This window comes from Pipistrellus kuhlii, unplaced genomic scaffold (assembly GCF_014108245.1).
Source record: "Pipistrellus kuhlii isolate mPipKuh1 unplaced genomic scaffold, mPipKuh1.p scaffold_m20_p_11, whole genome shotgun sequence".
Classification (NCBI taxonomy): domain Eukaryota; kingdom Metazoa; phylum Chordata; class Mammalia; order Chiroptera; family Vespertilionidae; genus Pipistrellus; species Pipistrellus kuhlii.
Window position 1 is genome coordinate 20942455 of NW_023425416.1, and position 16640 is coordinate 20959094.

Genomic DNA, 16640 nt, shown 5'->3' on the forward strand with positions numbered 1-16640 from the left:
AGTTAATTTAAAGGGAACTCACGGACTTCTGCATGGGTTGAATCTTAAGAGAAAGTGCTCCTGTTTAGGTGTCACGGGCATTTCAAAGTGCAGCCATAGGGCCCTCAGCATCAGTGTCATCTGGGAACTTGCTGGAAATACAAATTCTTAGACTCCACCCTATACCCAATAATCAGAAACCCTGGTTATTGGGATTATTGGTGCTAAGCTCTCTGATTTTTAACTAGTCCTCCTTGGATTTCTGATGCATGCTTCAGTTTGAGAACCTCTGCTCTGTAGTTTTTGTGCTTTGTGACTTATTTTGAGGAATTACTTTAGAAAGTTGTACTTTGTTATATTAAAGTTTCAAGTGTATAATTTAAAATCTTTGAAACCTTCCAAATGATCCTTCAGAAGTATAGCTTCAGTTTGTTATAGTCAGTAAAAAATATGATTTGAATTTTTTTAATTGACTGAGAAAGAAATGTTTCATTTCTTAAAATTATATTTTAAAGTGATATTGGTATACAGTAGATGCAATTATATCTTCTTTTTGTCTTTCTCACCTACTCATATGATGAACTAGTTACATTTTCAAGGATATTCAAAAGCAATGGGAAGGTAGTAAAACAGAGGTGATCAAGAGATTGTATTTTTTTAGGCAGTAGACATTTCAGCTTGTGTTCAGATGAGAATGTGGAAAGGGATACAGTTCTTGTCTTATTCCTTCTATTTAGATAATGGATAAAATTAAAAGAGGTCAACTCCTTTTTTCCCCTCAACTTGATTTTAGAAATTAGTATTGTATGCTAATGAAATGGCAAATAAAATAAAATAAATTAGTGTATAAGTAATCTTGAGACCAAAGTATGAATATCACAAGTGCAAAAATAGTTTTGTATGCATTGTGCATTACAGTGGATATTTGGTTATCTCCTTGACAAAAGATGGCACCCCTGTACATCCTCTTCAGTGCAGCATTATTCACAATAGCTAAAACATGGAAGCAACCCAAGTGTCCATTAATAGACGACTGTATAAACAAAATGTGGTCTATCCATACAATGAAATATTATTCAGCCTTCAAAAGGAAGGAAATTCTGACACATGCTATAATATGGATGAACCTTGAGGACATTATGCCAAGTGAAGTAAACCAGTTATAATAAGACAAATACCGAAGGACTCTATTTAAATAAGGTACTTAGAGTACTCAGATTTATAGAGACAGAAAGGATAATAGTTGCCATGGGCTGGGGGGGAGGGCGTAGTGGGAGTTATTGTTTAATGAGTATAGAGTTTCAGTTGGGAAAGTTGAAAAGAGTTTTGGAGATGAATGGTAGTGATGGTTGCACAGCAATGTGAATGTACTTAATGCCACTGAATTATACTTAAAAGTAATAAGATAGTTCTAATCAGTTTGACTGAGTGGATAGACCATCAGCCCTCATACTGAAGGGTCCTGAGTTTGATTCCTATCAAGGGCATGTACCTTGGTTGCAGGCTAGATCTCAAGCCTTCGGATCCCCAGCCCTGGATGGGCCGCATGCAGGAGGTAACCAATGGATGTATCTCTCTCACATAGATGTTTATCTCTCTCTCCATCTCCCTCTTCAACTCTCTCTAAAAATCAGTGGAAAAATATCCTCAGATGAGAATTAACAAAAAGTAAAATATCTTTTTTAAAAAGCAAAGATAAGATAGTAAATTTTACGTTATATGTATTTTACAACAATAAAAAATTGGGGTGGGCACAGCTGGAGTGGTTCAGTGGCTGAGCATCTACCCAGTTGGGAGGTCACAGTTCAGTTACCTGTTGGGGCACATTCCAAGGTTGCAGGCTCGGTTCCCTGTGGGGATACTATTGTTATAGTATCTATAATTTATTTTAAATATTCAGCGCTTTGAATATTTATTCTACTACTTTTGGCCCATATGGTTTATGATGAGAAATTGGTGGTTAATTGTTAACAATCCCCTTTACATGGTAGGTCATTTTTCTCTTGCATTTATTATCCCTTTGTCTTTTGACAGTTTGATTATGGTTGTGTCTGGGGATGGATATTTTTTATTCTACTTAGAATTGAGCTTGTTGGGTATATAGATTAATGTTTTTCATTGAATTTTGAAAGTTTCCTACCATTATTTTCTCATATATGGTCTCTAGTCTTTTTTCTTTTCTCTCTCTGCTTTCTTCTGGAACTTCCCCCATGCATACGCTGCTGTGCCTGATGGTATCTCGTGGGTATATGAGGCACCGCTCATTGGTTTTCTCTTCCTTTTTTTTTTTTCTTTCAGTTTCTCAGACAAGATAATCTCAGTTGACCTCTTTTAAAATTCACTGATACTGTCTTCAACCTTCCCAAATCTGCTATAGTCTTTTTAGTGAATTTTTCAATTGTACTTTTCAGCTCCAGAATTGCTCTTTGGCGTTTTTTTTTTGTTTTTTTTTGTTTTTTTTATCATTTCTATCTCTTTATTGATATTCTGTTTTTCCATACTTATGCTTTCTTTTAGTTACATATACATGCTTTCTTTTAGTTCTTTGAACATACTCAAAATAGCTGTTTTAAAGTCATTATCTAGTAAGTTCCTCAGGGACAGCAATATCAACTGTTTTTGTTTTCTGTGTATGGGACATACTTTCCTGTTTATTTGTATATCTTGGCCATTTTTGTTGATGAGAACTAGATATTTTAAATACTATAATGTGGCATCTTTGGAAATCATATCCTCCCATCTCCCCATGGTTTACTGTCACTCTTTGCTGCTGCTGTTTTTGTTAGAGACCTATCTGAATTCATTCTATTTATTTTGTATTCACTGTCCTGTGCAGCCATGACATTTCTGTTTCATTAGCTTAGTGGTCATAATAATTGGACAGATTTTCTTAAATTCTTGGAAGTAGTAAGTCTTCCCAGTCTTTTCTGAGAGGCCTTATGTGCCTGTTGAAGCTTGTTTTTAATGCTCAGTGAGGCAGTTAAAAATTCTGTGTTACTTATCATTTCCTGTTTTCACAAGGTCAGCTAGAGATGAGAACTTAGGACCATCTCAGATCTTTTCTGAGTATGTGCACAACTTAGGGCATGCATCTAGCTCTATGCATATGCATGGTCTTCTACTGTAGAATCCTAAAAATATGGTATTCCTTAGGTTTTTCTTTAAAACTTTTTTTGTTAGCTAATTATTACTCCCAACTGTTAACCACCACCTCAGGAGATCGTGATGTTAAACAATTGCCCCTGATACTTTTCAACACTGGCCCCAGGAAAAAGGCTTTCATTCTGAGTTCTAAGTTAGGTCAAATAAAGACAACATGCAAGTGGGGCTTCCTTCCAAACAGGTGACAATTTTCTGAAAATGGACTTGGAGCTTATTCAAACCTCTAATCTATTCCCTCCAGTGGGATGCCAGACTGGCTTTAACTGCGATTTTATGTTAATTGGTTTTCAAGGCCATAGTTGATCTGGAAGACACATGTGTCTTCTTGTCGTATATTTTCTATACTTAGCAAGCCTTATATGGTGATTTAAACATTACATTAAAAAACTAGTAAGTGCAAAGAAAAGGTAATAAATTTATTGTGTTTCTATTGCCCTTTGTAAATTCTTCTTGTCTGTGATTGAAATCATGAACTCTTTTTTGTATCTCAATAAGTGGGGAAATAGGCATGGAGTTGCATCGCCATTTTAGAGGTTAGCAAGCAGGCTCAAAAAGATAGTGTTTTGTTGTTTTTCCTAGTGTTGCCAAATTATAGTGGTTGCATGTTGACACACACCCCCTCGACCCCAATTTTCATTTTCTTTTTTTTCTGCCCAGTTGGCTTCAATAGAATTCTGATTTTGGTATGTGAAGATACCTAGATGTAATATTAGTTGGTTCTTTTTAGTACAGTTGTGTGTTGCATCCTAAGAAGTTCCATTAAAATGCTGAAATATTACATTGTCAATTATCTCAATTTTAAAGCTATTTGATGTTTTACTTTGAAATCATTCGCATCTTCTAAATTACTATTGTGCCCATTTTGCATTTGGATGCCTTAGAATAATGTGCGCTATACAGTGACTTTAGGGAAAGAACAAGAGAATTATCTGTTTTATATTTTTGAAATGTCAGTAATTATCCTGATTAATGCTATAGTTTTTGACATACTATTACTTATCTTGAACTGATTACATATCTTGAACTCAGATTTGTCCCTTAAAAAAAAAAAAAAAAGAAGTTTGGCCTTGTAAATTCTGTTTGTATCCAATAGTGCAAGTTAACAGCAACAGATATAGTTAGGATGATAGTTTCATGTTTCCATATGAGGCTGTTTTCTCATCCCATTATCTGCTTTATATCATTGACATATATAGAAAGAGTAACAAAGTTATTGAACATCTGGTTGCTATTTAAAAATGCCATCAACTCCTGATTACCAGAGATAGTGAATCAGAGCATTTCCTTCAATTCCTTTGTCAGCTCAATGTTCCTTGGGGAGTGGGGGAAGAAAGCATCATAGAGAGTGGAATTAATCAGGGAAGACTTCTTGCAGTAATTGATAACTTGAGCTGATCTTTGATGGAATAGATCTCGTTTAATGCAATAAGGTCATTTGAAGTAGGGCTACACCAAGAGGGAATGAGAAAGGAGTTGCAACTTTCCCAACGGGTTGGTGCTATGGAGGAGCTGGAAGCAGTGAAGGTGGTATGGTAATGTTGTAAGGGCCTCCAAAACTGGGGCTTTTTCTTCTTTGATCATCTTTTATTATGATAGGTATCACAGGACAGCAAGAGACAGAACTGATCAAGGGTTTCCTGGTTTTATTAGCAGCCTTTCCCATTCATTATCTGAAGTGGGACTGAAATCGCTTACTTTGCAACAGTTGTGGAGTACAGAAGGTTTTGCCTTCAACTTGGAGCAAAGCCTCTGCAAACGCCTGGGTGACTATCCCTAAGTGGAGAGTGTTTTGACCTTCCTTTTGTGGATTGTTGTATAATAGGATCCTAGTGGCTTCCATACTCTTTTATTACCCTATCTGAGACATAGGGAAAGATTTACTTACATTTTTTAAAGAAATCAGGACACACATTTTAAAAATATCCAGAACAAGTAAGTACAATTCCTGAACAACAGAGACTTTAAGAGTTTTGCGAATACTGCATGTTTTCTTTCCCCTTTGAAAATACACAAACTATTTTTTTAAAATAGCATACTCAGTTCCTGGTGTCCTATTTATGAATAATAGACAAGAGTTGTGAGCCATGAATTTCTTCTGCTTCGCATGAAATGAAAAACATTTCATAGTATTGTTAGAAGATTGTAGACACTATGAAAATCGGTCTTTAGAGAGCCATCCAAAAGTAGAGGTTTATGGAGGGACTTAAATGCCTAACAGGAGAGTATGGGTTTGATATAGTAAAGAATCACCAAAGTGGGGAGAGGGGACAAGATGGAGGTGTAGAAAGACCCTGAACTCAGTTCCTGAATTCAACACTGAATGTACACTTATGTATAGAGCATTTCTTCCTGAAGAAGAGCTAAGAGGTGATTGAATAGCTTCTTCACCAAAGAGAGAGAGAGATAGAGAAAGGTAGGAGAGACAATATGTAGTCATCATGGGAGTTCTGCCCAAATGGTTTGACCTACAGTATGGATATTACTGAGAGACCACTCCCGCACACTTGCCTGCTCTGGGGCACAGTAAGGAAAACTGTGCCCATCAGGAAAGGATCTATATATCTTTATACTAATGGTGTCATTATTATTTCTCTACTTAGCAAACTCTCCCAGAACCCTTGGAATATTTATATTCGACCAAAATATAATATGTGCATTTCTCAGGACCTTGTATTACTAGAATGTAATTCACTTAAGAGGTGTAATACATTTTATGTAGATTGACAGGTTATTGCAGTGCTCAAATTCATTATTATAGTACCTTGCTTTTTGTTTTTGGATAATGTAAAACACATGTTTTCCCCTTTAAGATGGTTAAGCTGTTTGGGGTGTGAATGGGAGGGGGAATCATGGTATCTTTTATAAGCTGCTTATACTCATAACAGATTAACTTCCCAGAACATAAAGGGAATACTGGAAAACCCTTGCCTGATTAAATATGCCCCTAGAGGATTATGTTTTTCCACATATTTTTCAAGCAGAGCTATTAATAATGTTTCAGCATTAAACTTTCTGTACATCCCGATTATGGGGAAGGCCTTTGCTCATTCTGTCCTTGCTGTTAGTTTTTCCACAGTCCAGATTTGTAGCACCACAAAATTACCTGTGGAAACATAGGCTTAAAAACTGAAAGTTTAATGAAGTCTAACACATTCTCATCTCTGGAATTATTTCAATATTTTTTCAAATTTTTGGTCCATTTTTCAAACTAATTTCTTCTTTTGCCTTACTGGAAGCCTGGCACCAAGTAGCTATTTTCATGAGCTTAGTGGTTCACTTAGAATAAATGACCACTAAACACAGCATTTATCATTTCAAACAAGATCATTTAATTTCCATGCACATTTTTCCTGAGATGACAGTGCAGTTTGCAAGAAATCTTATTACTGAGAGATTCAGTTATTAAGTGCCTTTTTATCCAAGCAATCGGTTGTTAAATTAGTTTACTGCAGTTAATCAGCCAAAGACTATTTTGTATATACCCTGAGACATCACAGCCACCCCCTAGTCCTCCATCCCTTTGGGATCCTAGTCTAACTGTTCCCTCCTTCTTGCAGGTCTTTTCTTACCAACCTTCTTGGTATTCACCAGCCCCTCAATTTCTTTGACTTTTCTCTTTTTCACCCTTATCCTTTGAGCCCCCAAGTTTAGATGGGTCTTTAACCACCTTTCTTTGAAAGCTTATATTTTCTGTCCTGGGCAGGGGCCTCAGATTGCTCAGAACTCTCTCAGTGGTGGTGATCAGCTTCCTTTCTCACATTCCCTACTCAGCTGTCCCAGGTCATTACCACTCTCCTCAAGCTCCATGGCCTACTCCGTCCTTCTCTGTGATAGCAGATGATTTTGTTTTGTTGCCTGCTGTTCAGATCCTAATTATCACTGCAGCTACTGTGCTACCTGTGGCTGAGAGAGGACTGCCCCTCTTTTCTAGCTCCAACTTCATCAGGACTTTAGAGTTCTTTCTTTTCTTCCTAGACTTCTCCACCACTACTGGGGTTGGGGTTTGACGGGGATACTAAACTAAGATTTTAATTTTATTTTAACAAGTAATACATGCACTTGGTTTAAAAACTCAAGTTGTGTAAAAGAATATACAGAGGCAACCACTTGATACTAGTTATGGGTGTATATTCTCTCAGAGATGATATATGCATAAACAAGCATATGCAGATGTAAATTTCCTTCTCTTCCTCTCTCCTCTTTTATTTATTATTTTTTTATGGACTGAATGCTTGTTCTTTTTAATCTTATTTTCTTGATTAAGTTATTACATATGTGTCCTAATCTCCCCATTACCCCCCAAGTTTCCCCCCCTCCCTCCCCCCCCCACTCATGCCCTGACCCCCTGTTGTCTATGTCCATTGGTAAGGCTTATATGCATGCATACAAGTCCTTTTGTTAATTTCTCTCCCTTACCCCCATCCTTTCCTACATATTCTCTGAGGTTTGATGGCCTGAAAGATACTCTGTCTCTGGATCTGTTTTTGGGCCTGCTTCCTGGGTCATAGAAAGCTTCTTGCAGTATCCTCTTATGGCAGAAGGGGAAATAGAGCACTTTGAGGATCTCTTTGATAGAGACACTAATCCCATTCATGAGAGCACCACCCTCATGACCTATTATAATTAACTTCCAAAGACCCTACCTCCTAATACCATGATACTGGGCATTTGGTTTTAATATAGAGCTTTGGAGGAAAATAACCAAAAACAGATCCACTTTATTTTTAAAACTTTAATACTTCGACCCATAGTGTAGGCATTTTTAATATATTCTGTACCTTGGAAATTAGTTTATATCAGTACTTATTGGAACTGCCTAATTCTTTCTTGGGTGAAAGGGAACAGTAATCTTTTTTTTTTTTTTTTTTTTTTTTTTTTTTCAATTACAGCTTACATTTAGTATATAGAACTGCCCCATTCTTTTGATGGATCCAGATTATGTCCTTGATTGTAAATACACCTTGATTTAGTTCAGCAGTTCCCTATAGAAGGGTAGTTGATTCTCATCTTTTGTTGCTTCACATTGTGTTGTGGTGATCATTCTTACACATCAGTCTTTGTGCATCAAGCTAGGCACAACAAAAATAGTGTGGGCATGCTGCTTCAGACTCAACATTCCTATCATCAGATTTTCTTTAAATGTTCACTTTGTAAAGTGAAAGATAATTGAATACTAAAGAATACTATAAAAAAGGAAAACCACAATTCTCAAACCCTCAAAAAAAAAAAAGCATTTAAAAAAATATTTGAACAATCTGAACTGGAATTGCTAGATTGAAGGGTTTACCTGCGAGTGCCCTATGTTGGGCTGCCAGTTGTGAGTGACCCCTCCCCCCCACATCACACATGGTTCAGGGTTCAGGGTTTGGGCTTTAGAGGAGGCTTCATGCAAATGGAAGAGACTATAAATTTGGGAATATTGGGGGCCAAGCAGAAGCCCAACTCCAGGGGAAGGATTTCACTCCACTCTGGCCTTGCTATCCCTTTTATTAAGACTATGGGATACACCAATAGCCTTTGGGCAGGCAATTCCAATAATAGCCAATCAGCAAGAATTTACATAAAACTAGAAGGTGGAAGTTTCCTCAGCTACCATTATCTCAACTAAACTGTTGGTGGTTGTTTCTGACCTTTCAGAGCTTCAAGGTTGACCAGCCTTCCGGGTTCCTTGTCCACACCTCTCTGCTAGTGAAGGCAATGGGCCACTTCCAACATATACCATTTTAACTTCTGAATGGAGAAGCTATCATTTTTTTGTATGTGTGCTATATTGCTTCTGTAACCTTTCTATTTATGTGTAATTTATTGCCTTTATCTTCAGTGCCTGCTATCTCTTCAGTTCATCTCTTTATTTCTTCTGAAATCTGAGAGATTTTCTGAGGCATTCTAGTCACTGTTTGCTTTCTGCAATTCACAGTTTCTGTGATTATTGAATTTTTAAGCATATTATAATCGTCTTTTTTATTGCTTTGAAATACTTATGTTGTTCTGTCAAGATTACTGGCCTTTTACCTTTTGACCTTTTTAATTGAAGGACAATACAAAAAGTACACCTTTGTTACCAGCACCCAGATAAAAAAAGAAAAGCAGATACTAACCACACCCTAATCCCTCCCTTGTACTCCCTTTCAATTTCAATCTTTCATGGTTAACCATTCCTGATTTCTCACACCATAGATTTCATCTTGCTTGTTTTTTTTTTAAGTGCTATATAAAAGTAATCATACAGTACATACTGCTTCTCCCTTTTGTTTAACATTATGTTTGTAAGAATTATCCATATTATTGCATGTAATTGTATTTGTTTTCATTGCTATATAGTATTCAGCTACATGAATAATCCAGTTTGCTCACTCATTCTATTGGTGGGCACTTGTGTAGTTTCTAGTTGGGAACTATCCTATATAATAAAAGCCTAATATGCTAAGTGTGCAATCGTTCGACCAGTAGCATGATGTGCACTGACCAGCAGGGGGCAGGCATTCAGACCGGTAGATTAGCTTGCTGCTGGGATCCAGCCAATTGGGACTGGGCAAAACAGGCTGGATATGCTCTAGAGCCCTCCCACGACCCCTCCCCAGCTCTAATCGTGCACCAGTGGGGTCTGTTAGCCAAGCCCGAGCCCTCTTATGATCTGAAACCCCTCAGGGGATGTCAGAGAGCCAGTTTTGGCCCAATCCCTGCAGGCCAGGCGGAGGGACCGCACCTGTGCATAAATCTGTGCACCGGGCTTCTAGTCATCAATAGTGCCACTATGGACACTTTTGATCGGGTCTGCTGATGCACATATGTACATATTTTTTTGTTGGGTGTATGTATCCAGGAGTAGATTTTTTTTTTTTTTTTTTTTTTTTTTTTTTTTATCATGGCACATACAAGTATTAAACCTCGAAAGTGGTTGCCTTGTTTTGTACTCCCAGGAGAATGCTGGTTGTTCCAAATCTTTGCCAGTACTCAGTATTTTCTGTCTTTTCCATTTTAGCCCTGCTGGTAGCTATAAAACAATATTACATTGATAAAAACAATTAAAAAACAATATTATATTATAGTTTTAGTTTTTATTTCCCTAATCATTAGTAATGCTAAGCAACTTTTCATAAGTTTATTGGCCATTTGGGTCTCCTCTTTTGTGACATGCCTGGTGAAATTCAGTTTTACATTTTAAAATTATTTTTTAAATATGTTTGGCTAGCCAGTAGGTCCCATTTCCCATCCTTCTGTCCCTTCCCTACTCTTTATTCTTGTAAAAAAAAAAAAAAAAAGATATATAATATATATATATTTTATTGGCTCTTCTCTTACCTGCTATTTTTTTCCTAAAAAGTAGACTTTAAAATTAGTAACCCAACTTTTCTAGAACTTTTAGTGAATTTGCATGTAACCTATTTTGAGAAAAATTGTCATCTAAATTGAAAAACATGATAAATATTAAACCCTCCCATTTTTTTGCCCAACAGATTGGTTATCTCCATATTTAAGGGTAGTTTTTGTCTCATTTTTGACAAGTGCTTATTAGAAGTAAAAAATCTTTTAATATGCATTTAAGACCTACAGCCCCCCTTTAAAAAATGTAAATGTTTTACAGGTTCTTGATCAATATGAACGAGAAGGATTTCAATTCCTAGAGAAGGTGTTTAATTCTTCACATTCCTTCTTAGAAGACTTGACTGGTCTTACATTACTGCATCAAGAGACCCAAGCTGCTGAGGTAAGAATAAAACAAGCTTTATGTGCTGAGAACTGATGTATTTCAATCTTATTTGATATTTAGATTTACAGAAAAGAAAGGAAACCGTTAATTATGGTCCTCCACTCCCCCCTTAGAACAAACCCTTTGCAGTTGCTGGATGCTGATGTGTGCAGATTGTTGTATAGTAGGTCTCAAATTCAAAAAATTGCTGATAGGGGGAGTACAGGTTATTGATTTTTAAGCAGCTATTTCTTGCTGAAAATCAGCTCTTATGTCCATACATCAAACTGCAAGTCAGGGAAGACATTGGACTCTGGCACTGTTCTGCAAAGAACATGCCTGGCTTTTATTTCACAATTAATCAGTCTTGGTAGGCCATTGAACCCTACCATGAAATGGCTTCCTTGATTACAACCTAAGAGAGTTACATGTAGCTTGGCGGTTTGAATATTTTGCAGATCTTAATTTCCTGTGTCACTATAATCATAGGTGTTTGTTTTTTTTTAAGACTGGGATTCAACATATAGTTACTTTTTTTTTCTCTCCAAATGCGGTATATAGTGTGGAGCTATTTATGTGTCACTTGGCAAAATGGGCAACTTCTCAAAATGGTTGAATGATATTAAATCAACATCTTTATGCCCTGCTACCTGGATGAAAAAACTTTAAGGAAAAAATGTGACCTGCCATAGCATTTCCACAAGCTACATAAGGAAAGCCTGTGTCCTGCAAAGTTGCCATTAGTCCGATAGTTTGAGTCAGTGATTACCGCCCCACTGCCACCCCTTCTTGGGGTTGTGTATTCTCACCATTGAGGGAGGCCCCACCAGTCAGTGAGTAAAGGGTCAAGCCCAATGTTGGACCAGCTGGTGGTAAAAAGGCTACTGTTTGGAAGATTGGAGCTAGCACTGAGTATGGGGAAATCATATGAAAATACCAGTCAAATCCCTTGAAGCTTCTAACAGATTGGGATGAGAATTTTAAGCACACCAAAGATGAAAGAGTACACCTGTAGTGCTAGACTTAGGACTGAAACTGGTTCTTCTTTAACTTGCTTTGGTTTTGTTGTCCTGGGCATTCAACAGCTACAGTCTTCCACTGATGACCAGTGGTTATACCCACATATGGTCTCTTAGTTTCAGAAGATAAATGGCATCTCGGCAGGACTTTTAAGAGACTTTCAGATTTCCCCCAGAATTTTGACTGGGTTCCCAGAGATGGTTCAGAACTCTATGTTGATCATAGCCACCATATTGTCTTTTGAGTAGCAGTGTACTGCCTGATGATAAGAGGAAAAAAACAGGTCTTTTCAACCTTATAATCATTTGTTTAGTTGGTTGAGGGAATTTTTCCAGCCAGCTAGAAATAATTCACATACTTTTTAGTTGGCTAGAAGAATTGAAACTTGAAATTGACCCCATATTTCACTCTTTAAAACAGAGCAGATGTTAAAATAATGGGCACATTTCTTGATTAACCCTGACTGACTTGCATTTTAGTTGGTCAAATATTAACAACCTTTTAAAAGACCCCAGAATGTTAAGACAATAGGGACTAAAGAGATGGTGGGCAGGATAAGGCATGGATTCATCTACAAGTCTGATTTTTCTTTTTGAACTTTTCCTCCATTAAATATATTTATAGTTTTGGAACCATAAGCCACACATCAAATTTTTTATTAAAGATGGTAAACTGGTTGGCCTATGAGCCAGATATGGCTTGCAGGTGTGTTTTGTTTGGCCTGCTCTATGTGTTAAATTCTGAATAAAGCCAACATTTTAAAATTATGGGTTTTACATAAAAATCAGAATTTTCCTATTTATGACTTCTTTAAAAAATCAGATCTGGCAACACCAGGCCTGCATTCCTAAATAGTGATGGTTATCTGGAGCCAAGAAGCAAATTATATAGATAAATAATGTACTTGATATGAAATTTAAAGATATAGAAAATACTCTATGTGAAAAGGAAATCTTCTATGCTTTTCCCTGACCACTCAGTTTTCTTAGTGGAGACACAATGTTGTTAGTTTCTTGCCCAAAGGTATTAACATATTATTTATATATTTTTTTAATTTCAGTTGACATTCAGTATATTTTATAATAGTTTTAGGTGTATAGCATAGTGGTTAGATAACTATATAGTTTATGAGCCAACTTCCCCAATAATTTAGTATCTACTTGGTACCATTTATAGTTATTATAATATTACAAATTGTACTTCTTAATTCTTCCACCTTTTTTTTTTTTTTTTACCCAGCCCCTCAACTCCCCTTCCATCTGGCAACCCTCAATTTGTTCTGTGTTTTATTTATAAATCTATAAGTCTTGAGGTTTTGTTTATTTTGTTCTGTAGATTCCACATATAAGTGAAATGATATCATATTTGTGTTTGTCTGACTTGTTTCACTTAGCATAATATCCTCTAGGTTCATCCATGTCATCACAAATAGTAAGATTTCATTCTTTTCATTGACTGTAATATTTTATGTAATATTATGTAAAGAAGATGAAGTACATATGTAATAATATATATGTACCACATCTTCTTTATCCCCTCATCTATGGGTTGCTTCCACATCTGGGCTATTGTAAATAATACTGCAATGAACATAGGGTGCATACATTCTTTAAAATTAGTGTTTTTAATTTATTTGGATATATACTCAGAAGTGAAATTGCTGGATCATAATGTAATTCTCTTTTATTTTTTGAGGTAATTCCATACTGTTTTACACAGCAGCTGACACCAATGTTCAGTCCCACCAACAGTGGGTGAGGGTTTACTTTTCTTCACATCCTCACCAACGCTTGTTTATTGATTTATTGATGGTAGCCATTCTGTAAAATGTGAGGTGATATCTCATTCTGGTTTTAATGTGCATTTTTCTGATGATTATTGATGTTGAACATCTTTTCATATGTCTGTTGGCCATCTATGTGTGCGCTGTGTAGAAGTTAGGTCCTCTGCTCATTTTTTAATTGGATTATTTGGTGGTTTTGTGTGCGTGTATTGACTTATATGAGTTCTTTACAAATTTTGGATATTAACCTATTATCAGCTGTCTTCTCCCATTCAGTAGCTTGTCTTTTCTAGTTTGATGTAGTCCTATTTTAAATTTTCTTTCCCATACTTAAGATATATCAGAAGAAATATTGCTAAGAAAAAATGTTAGCAATTTTACTGCCTGTGTTTTTCTTCTAGGAGTTTTATGCTTTCTGGTCTTACAATTAAATATTTAATCTACTTTGAGTTTATGGTATAAGAAAGTGGTCTAGTTTAGTTTTAGTTATTTGTATATATCTGTCCAATTTTCACAGCACCATTTATTGAATAGACTGTCTACACCCTGTTGTGTGATTTGTCTTCTTTGTCATAGATTAATTGACCACACAGGTGTAGTTTTATTTCTGGGCTCTCTATTTTGTTCTCAAAGTTTTTTAGGTGATGCTCTCCATTTAGATGATGCTTTTTAGTTGATGATCCTTATAAGTTTTGGAATTTGCAGCTCCTATCTTAGGAAAAGATCATTACTTTTCTTAAAAAGCTCTAAATAGGACTGTTTTTAAAAAATATTTTTTATTGATTTTTAGAGAGGAAGGGAGAGGGATAGAGAAATATAAACATCAATGATGAGAGAGAATCATTGATTGGCTGCCTCCTGCATACCCCCACCAGGTATCGAGCCCACAACCAGGGCATGTGCACTTGACTGGAATCGAACCTGGGACCCTTCAGTCCATAGGCCAGTGCTCTATCCCCTGAGCCAAACCAGCTAGGGCTAACTAGGACTGTTTTAAGATAATGCTCACTAGATGACCTTATAAAAACAAAAGACATTTTCCTGCCTGCATTAATTACATTACCGTGAAAAATGTGTGTAAATGAGTAAATAAGTATATTAAAAAACACACATATCTGTGTAAAAGGTTCTGTTTTGACTTGCGTATCTGATTCCCAGTACATATGTAAATGATCAGTAATCACAGTATAAAATTCTGCATTCCATATAGAAAGATCCCAACTTATTTATCTTAGCAATGCAGTAAAGAATGCCCAATTAATTCTTATCTAGGATAACTGTTTACATGCATCAACATTGGAATTGCAAAAGATTCAACCAGATAAATATTTATGACAGTATCATTTTATACATTACTTATAAAATGTATATTTGTACAAATACTGTTTTTTAAAAAGAGAAGTACTGAACATCTTTTGAAAAATGAATAGCAAAGGCACTATGCTAGTGACTGAATACAGAAGTTAATGAGATGGGCTCATGGTCTAGTGGGAGAAACAGACATAAATAGGGTGCTCTGATACCTTTAAAAATGTTTTAGTAATTTATATATTAAGTGCTGAGAGAGCAGTTACTCCTGCCTGAAGGAGTAAGGATGTCAAGGAAAGCTTCACACAAAAGGGAACAAATATTAGGTTTTCTAAAACTAATAATTATTTTAATTGAGCTATAATTCATATATAAAATTATATTAGTTTTGGGTGTTCAGTATAATTAATGATTTTCCTCTTTGTACATATTGCAAAATGATCACCATAACAAGTGTAGTTGATATCCATCACAGTTAATTTTAAAGGTTAAGCAGGCTATCTTTAAAAATAAAAGTTGAATTTGGCCAGGGAAAGAGTAGGAGGTGGGGGAGGGCATTCTAGGCGGAATAAATATCTCAGAGGCTTGACTTTTTAGTGTGTTACTCAGAATCATGAGCCATGTAGCTGGAGCCAGAGTTTCCTGAAATCAGATAAGGTTGTTTTTTATTAATAACAGCTTTATTGAGTTATAATTCACATACTATGAAATTCACCCTTTAAAGTGTACAGTTCAGTGGGTTTTTTAGTATATTCACAGAGTTGTGCAACCATTACTGCTAAGTTTAGGACATTTTCATCACACCCAAAAGAAACTGTACCATTAAGCAGTCATTCCTCATTATCCCCTCTATCTAGGCCTGGCAGCCACTACTTTACTTTCTGTTTCTATAGATTTGCCTATTCTGGACTTATCATGTAAATGGAATCTTATAATATGTGGCCTTTTGTATTTGGCATCTTTAACTTAGCATGATGTTTTCAAGGTTCATCCATGTTGTGACAAGATAATTCTTTTTTTAGTTAAAGGAAAAAAAAAAACTTTTGAAGCTATTGAACTTTTCCATATCTTTTAATACCTGTGGTCTGTCTTCCAAACTATAGCCCAATTATGGAGGAATGCATAACTGATCCTACTAGAGACCACAAATCCATTTATTTTTATAGAAAGGTGCAGAGAGATAATGGATTGGAATGTGTATTTAAGACAGATCATTGAGATCTGTCTTAAAATTTTTTGCACCCATTCCCTTTCCATCATCCAAAACAATTGCCATTATTTTAGTCTAGGTTGCTAGTATGATAATAGTGCTGTTGAGATTAACAGACAAAGCACCAGGTTGGTTTGTGTAACGAGGGCTGGAAGTATAAGGTGCAGAGTAGGGACTGGATATATGGTGTAGGGAGTTGCCAGATTTACAAAGATTAGTTTGTTTGGGGTAATGATGAATTTGAGGTAATTGAATAAATGAGTGAAAATGACTGGATGGTATTAGAGATAGGATGGAGATACAACTTAAAGAACAGAACTGGTAGATTGATTTTGCAGATAAAGGAAAATGATCCTGTATCATTTAGTGTAACGAGGAGAAGCTGCTGAGCTAAGATACAATAAAAATATTTTTTTAATCTCAAGTTATAAATTAAAAAACAAAAAAACTTAAAAATAGCCCTGACTGGTGCAGCTCAGTTGGTTGAG

At 36.0% G+C, this 16640-nt stretch overlaps 1 protein-coding gene across 5 annotated transcripts in view; it reads left to right on the forward strand.

Moving 5' to 3' along the window:
* Positions 1 to 16640, forward strand: part of ATG7 (autophagy related 7) — a 207356-nt gene that overhangs the window by 91818 nt on the left and 98898 nt on the right. For 2 of the 5 annotated variants that reach the window (XR_004986815.2, XM_036431130.2), the window contains one exon: positions 10727 to 10849. Coding sequence is in view for 3 of the 5 variants with exons in the window: in XM_036431130.2 (XP_036287023.2) it covers positions 10727 to 10849 (123 nt within the window). In the remaining 2 variants the exon portion in view is untranslated. Of the gene's footprint in view, positions 1 to 10726; positions 10850 to 13546; positions 13673 to 16640 lie in introns of those variants that run through there. The other 3 variants (XR_004986816.2, XM_036431129.2, XM_036431128.2) reach the window with 3 other exon arrangements.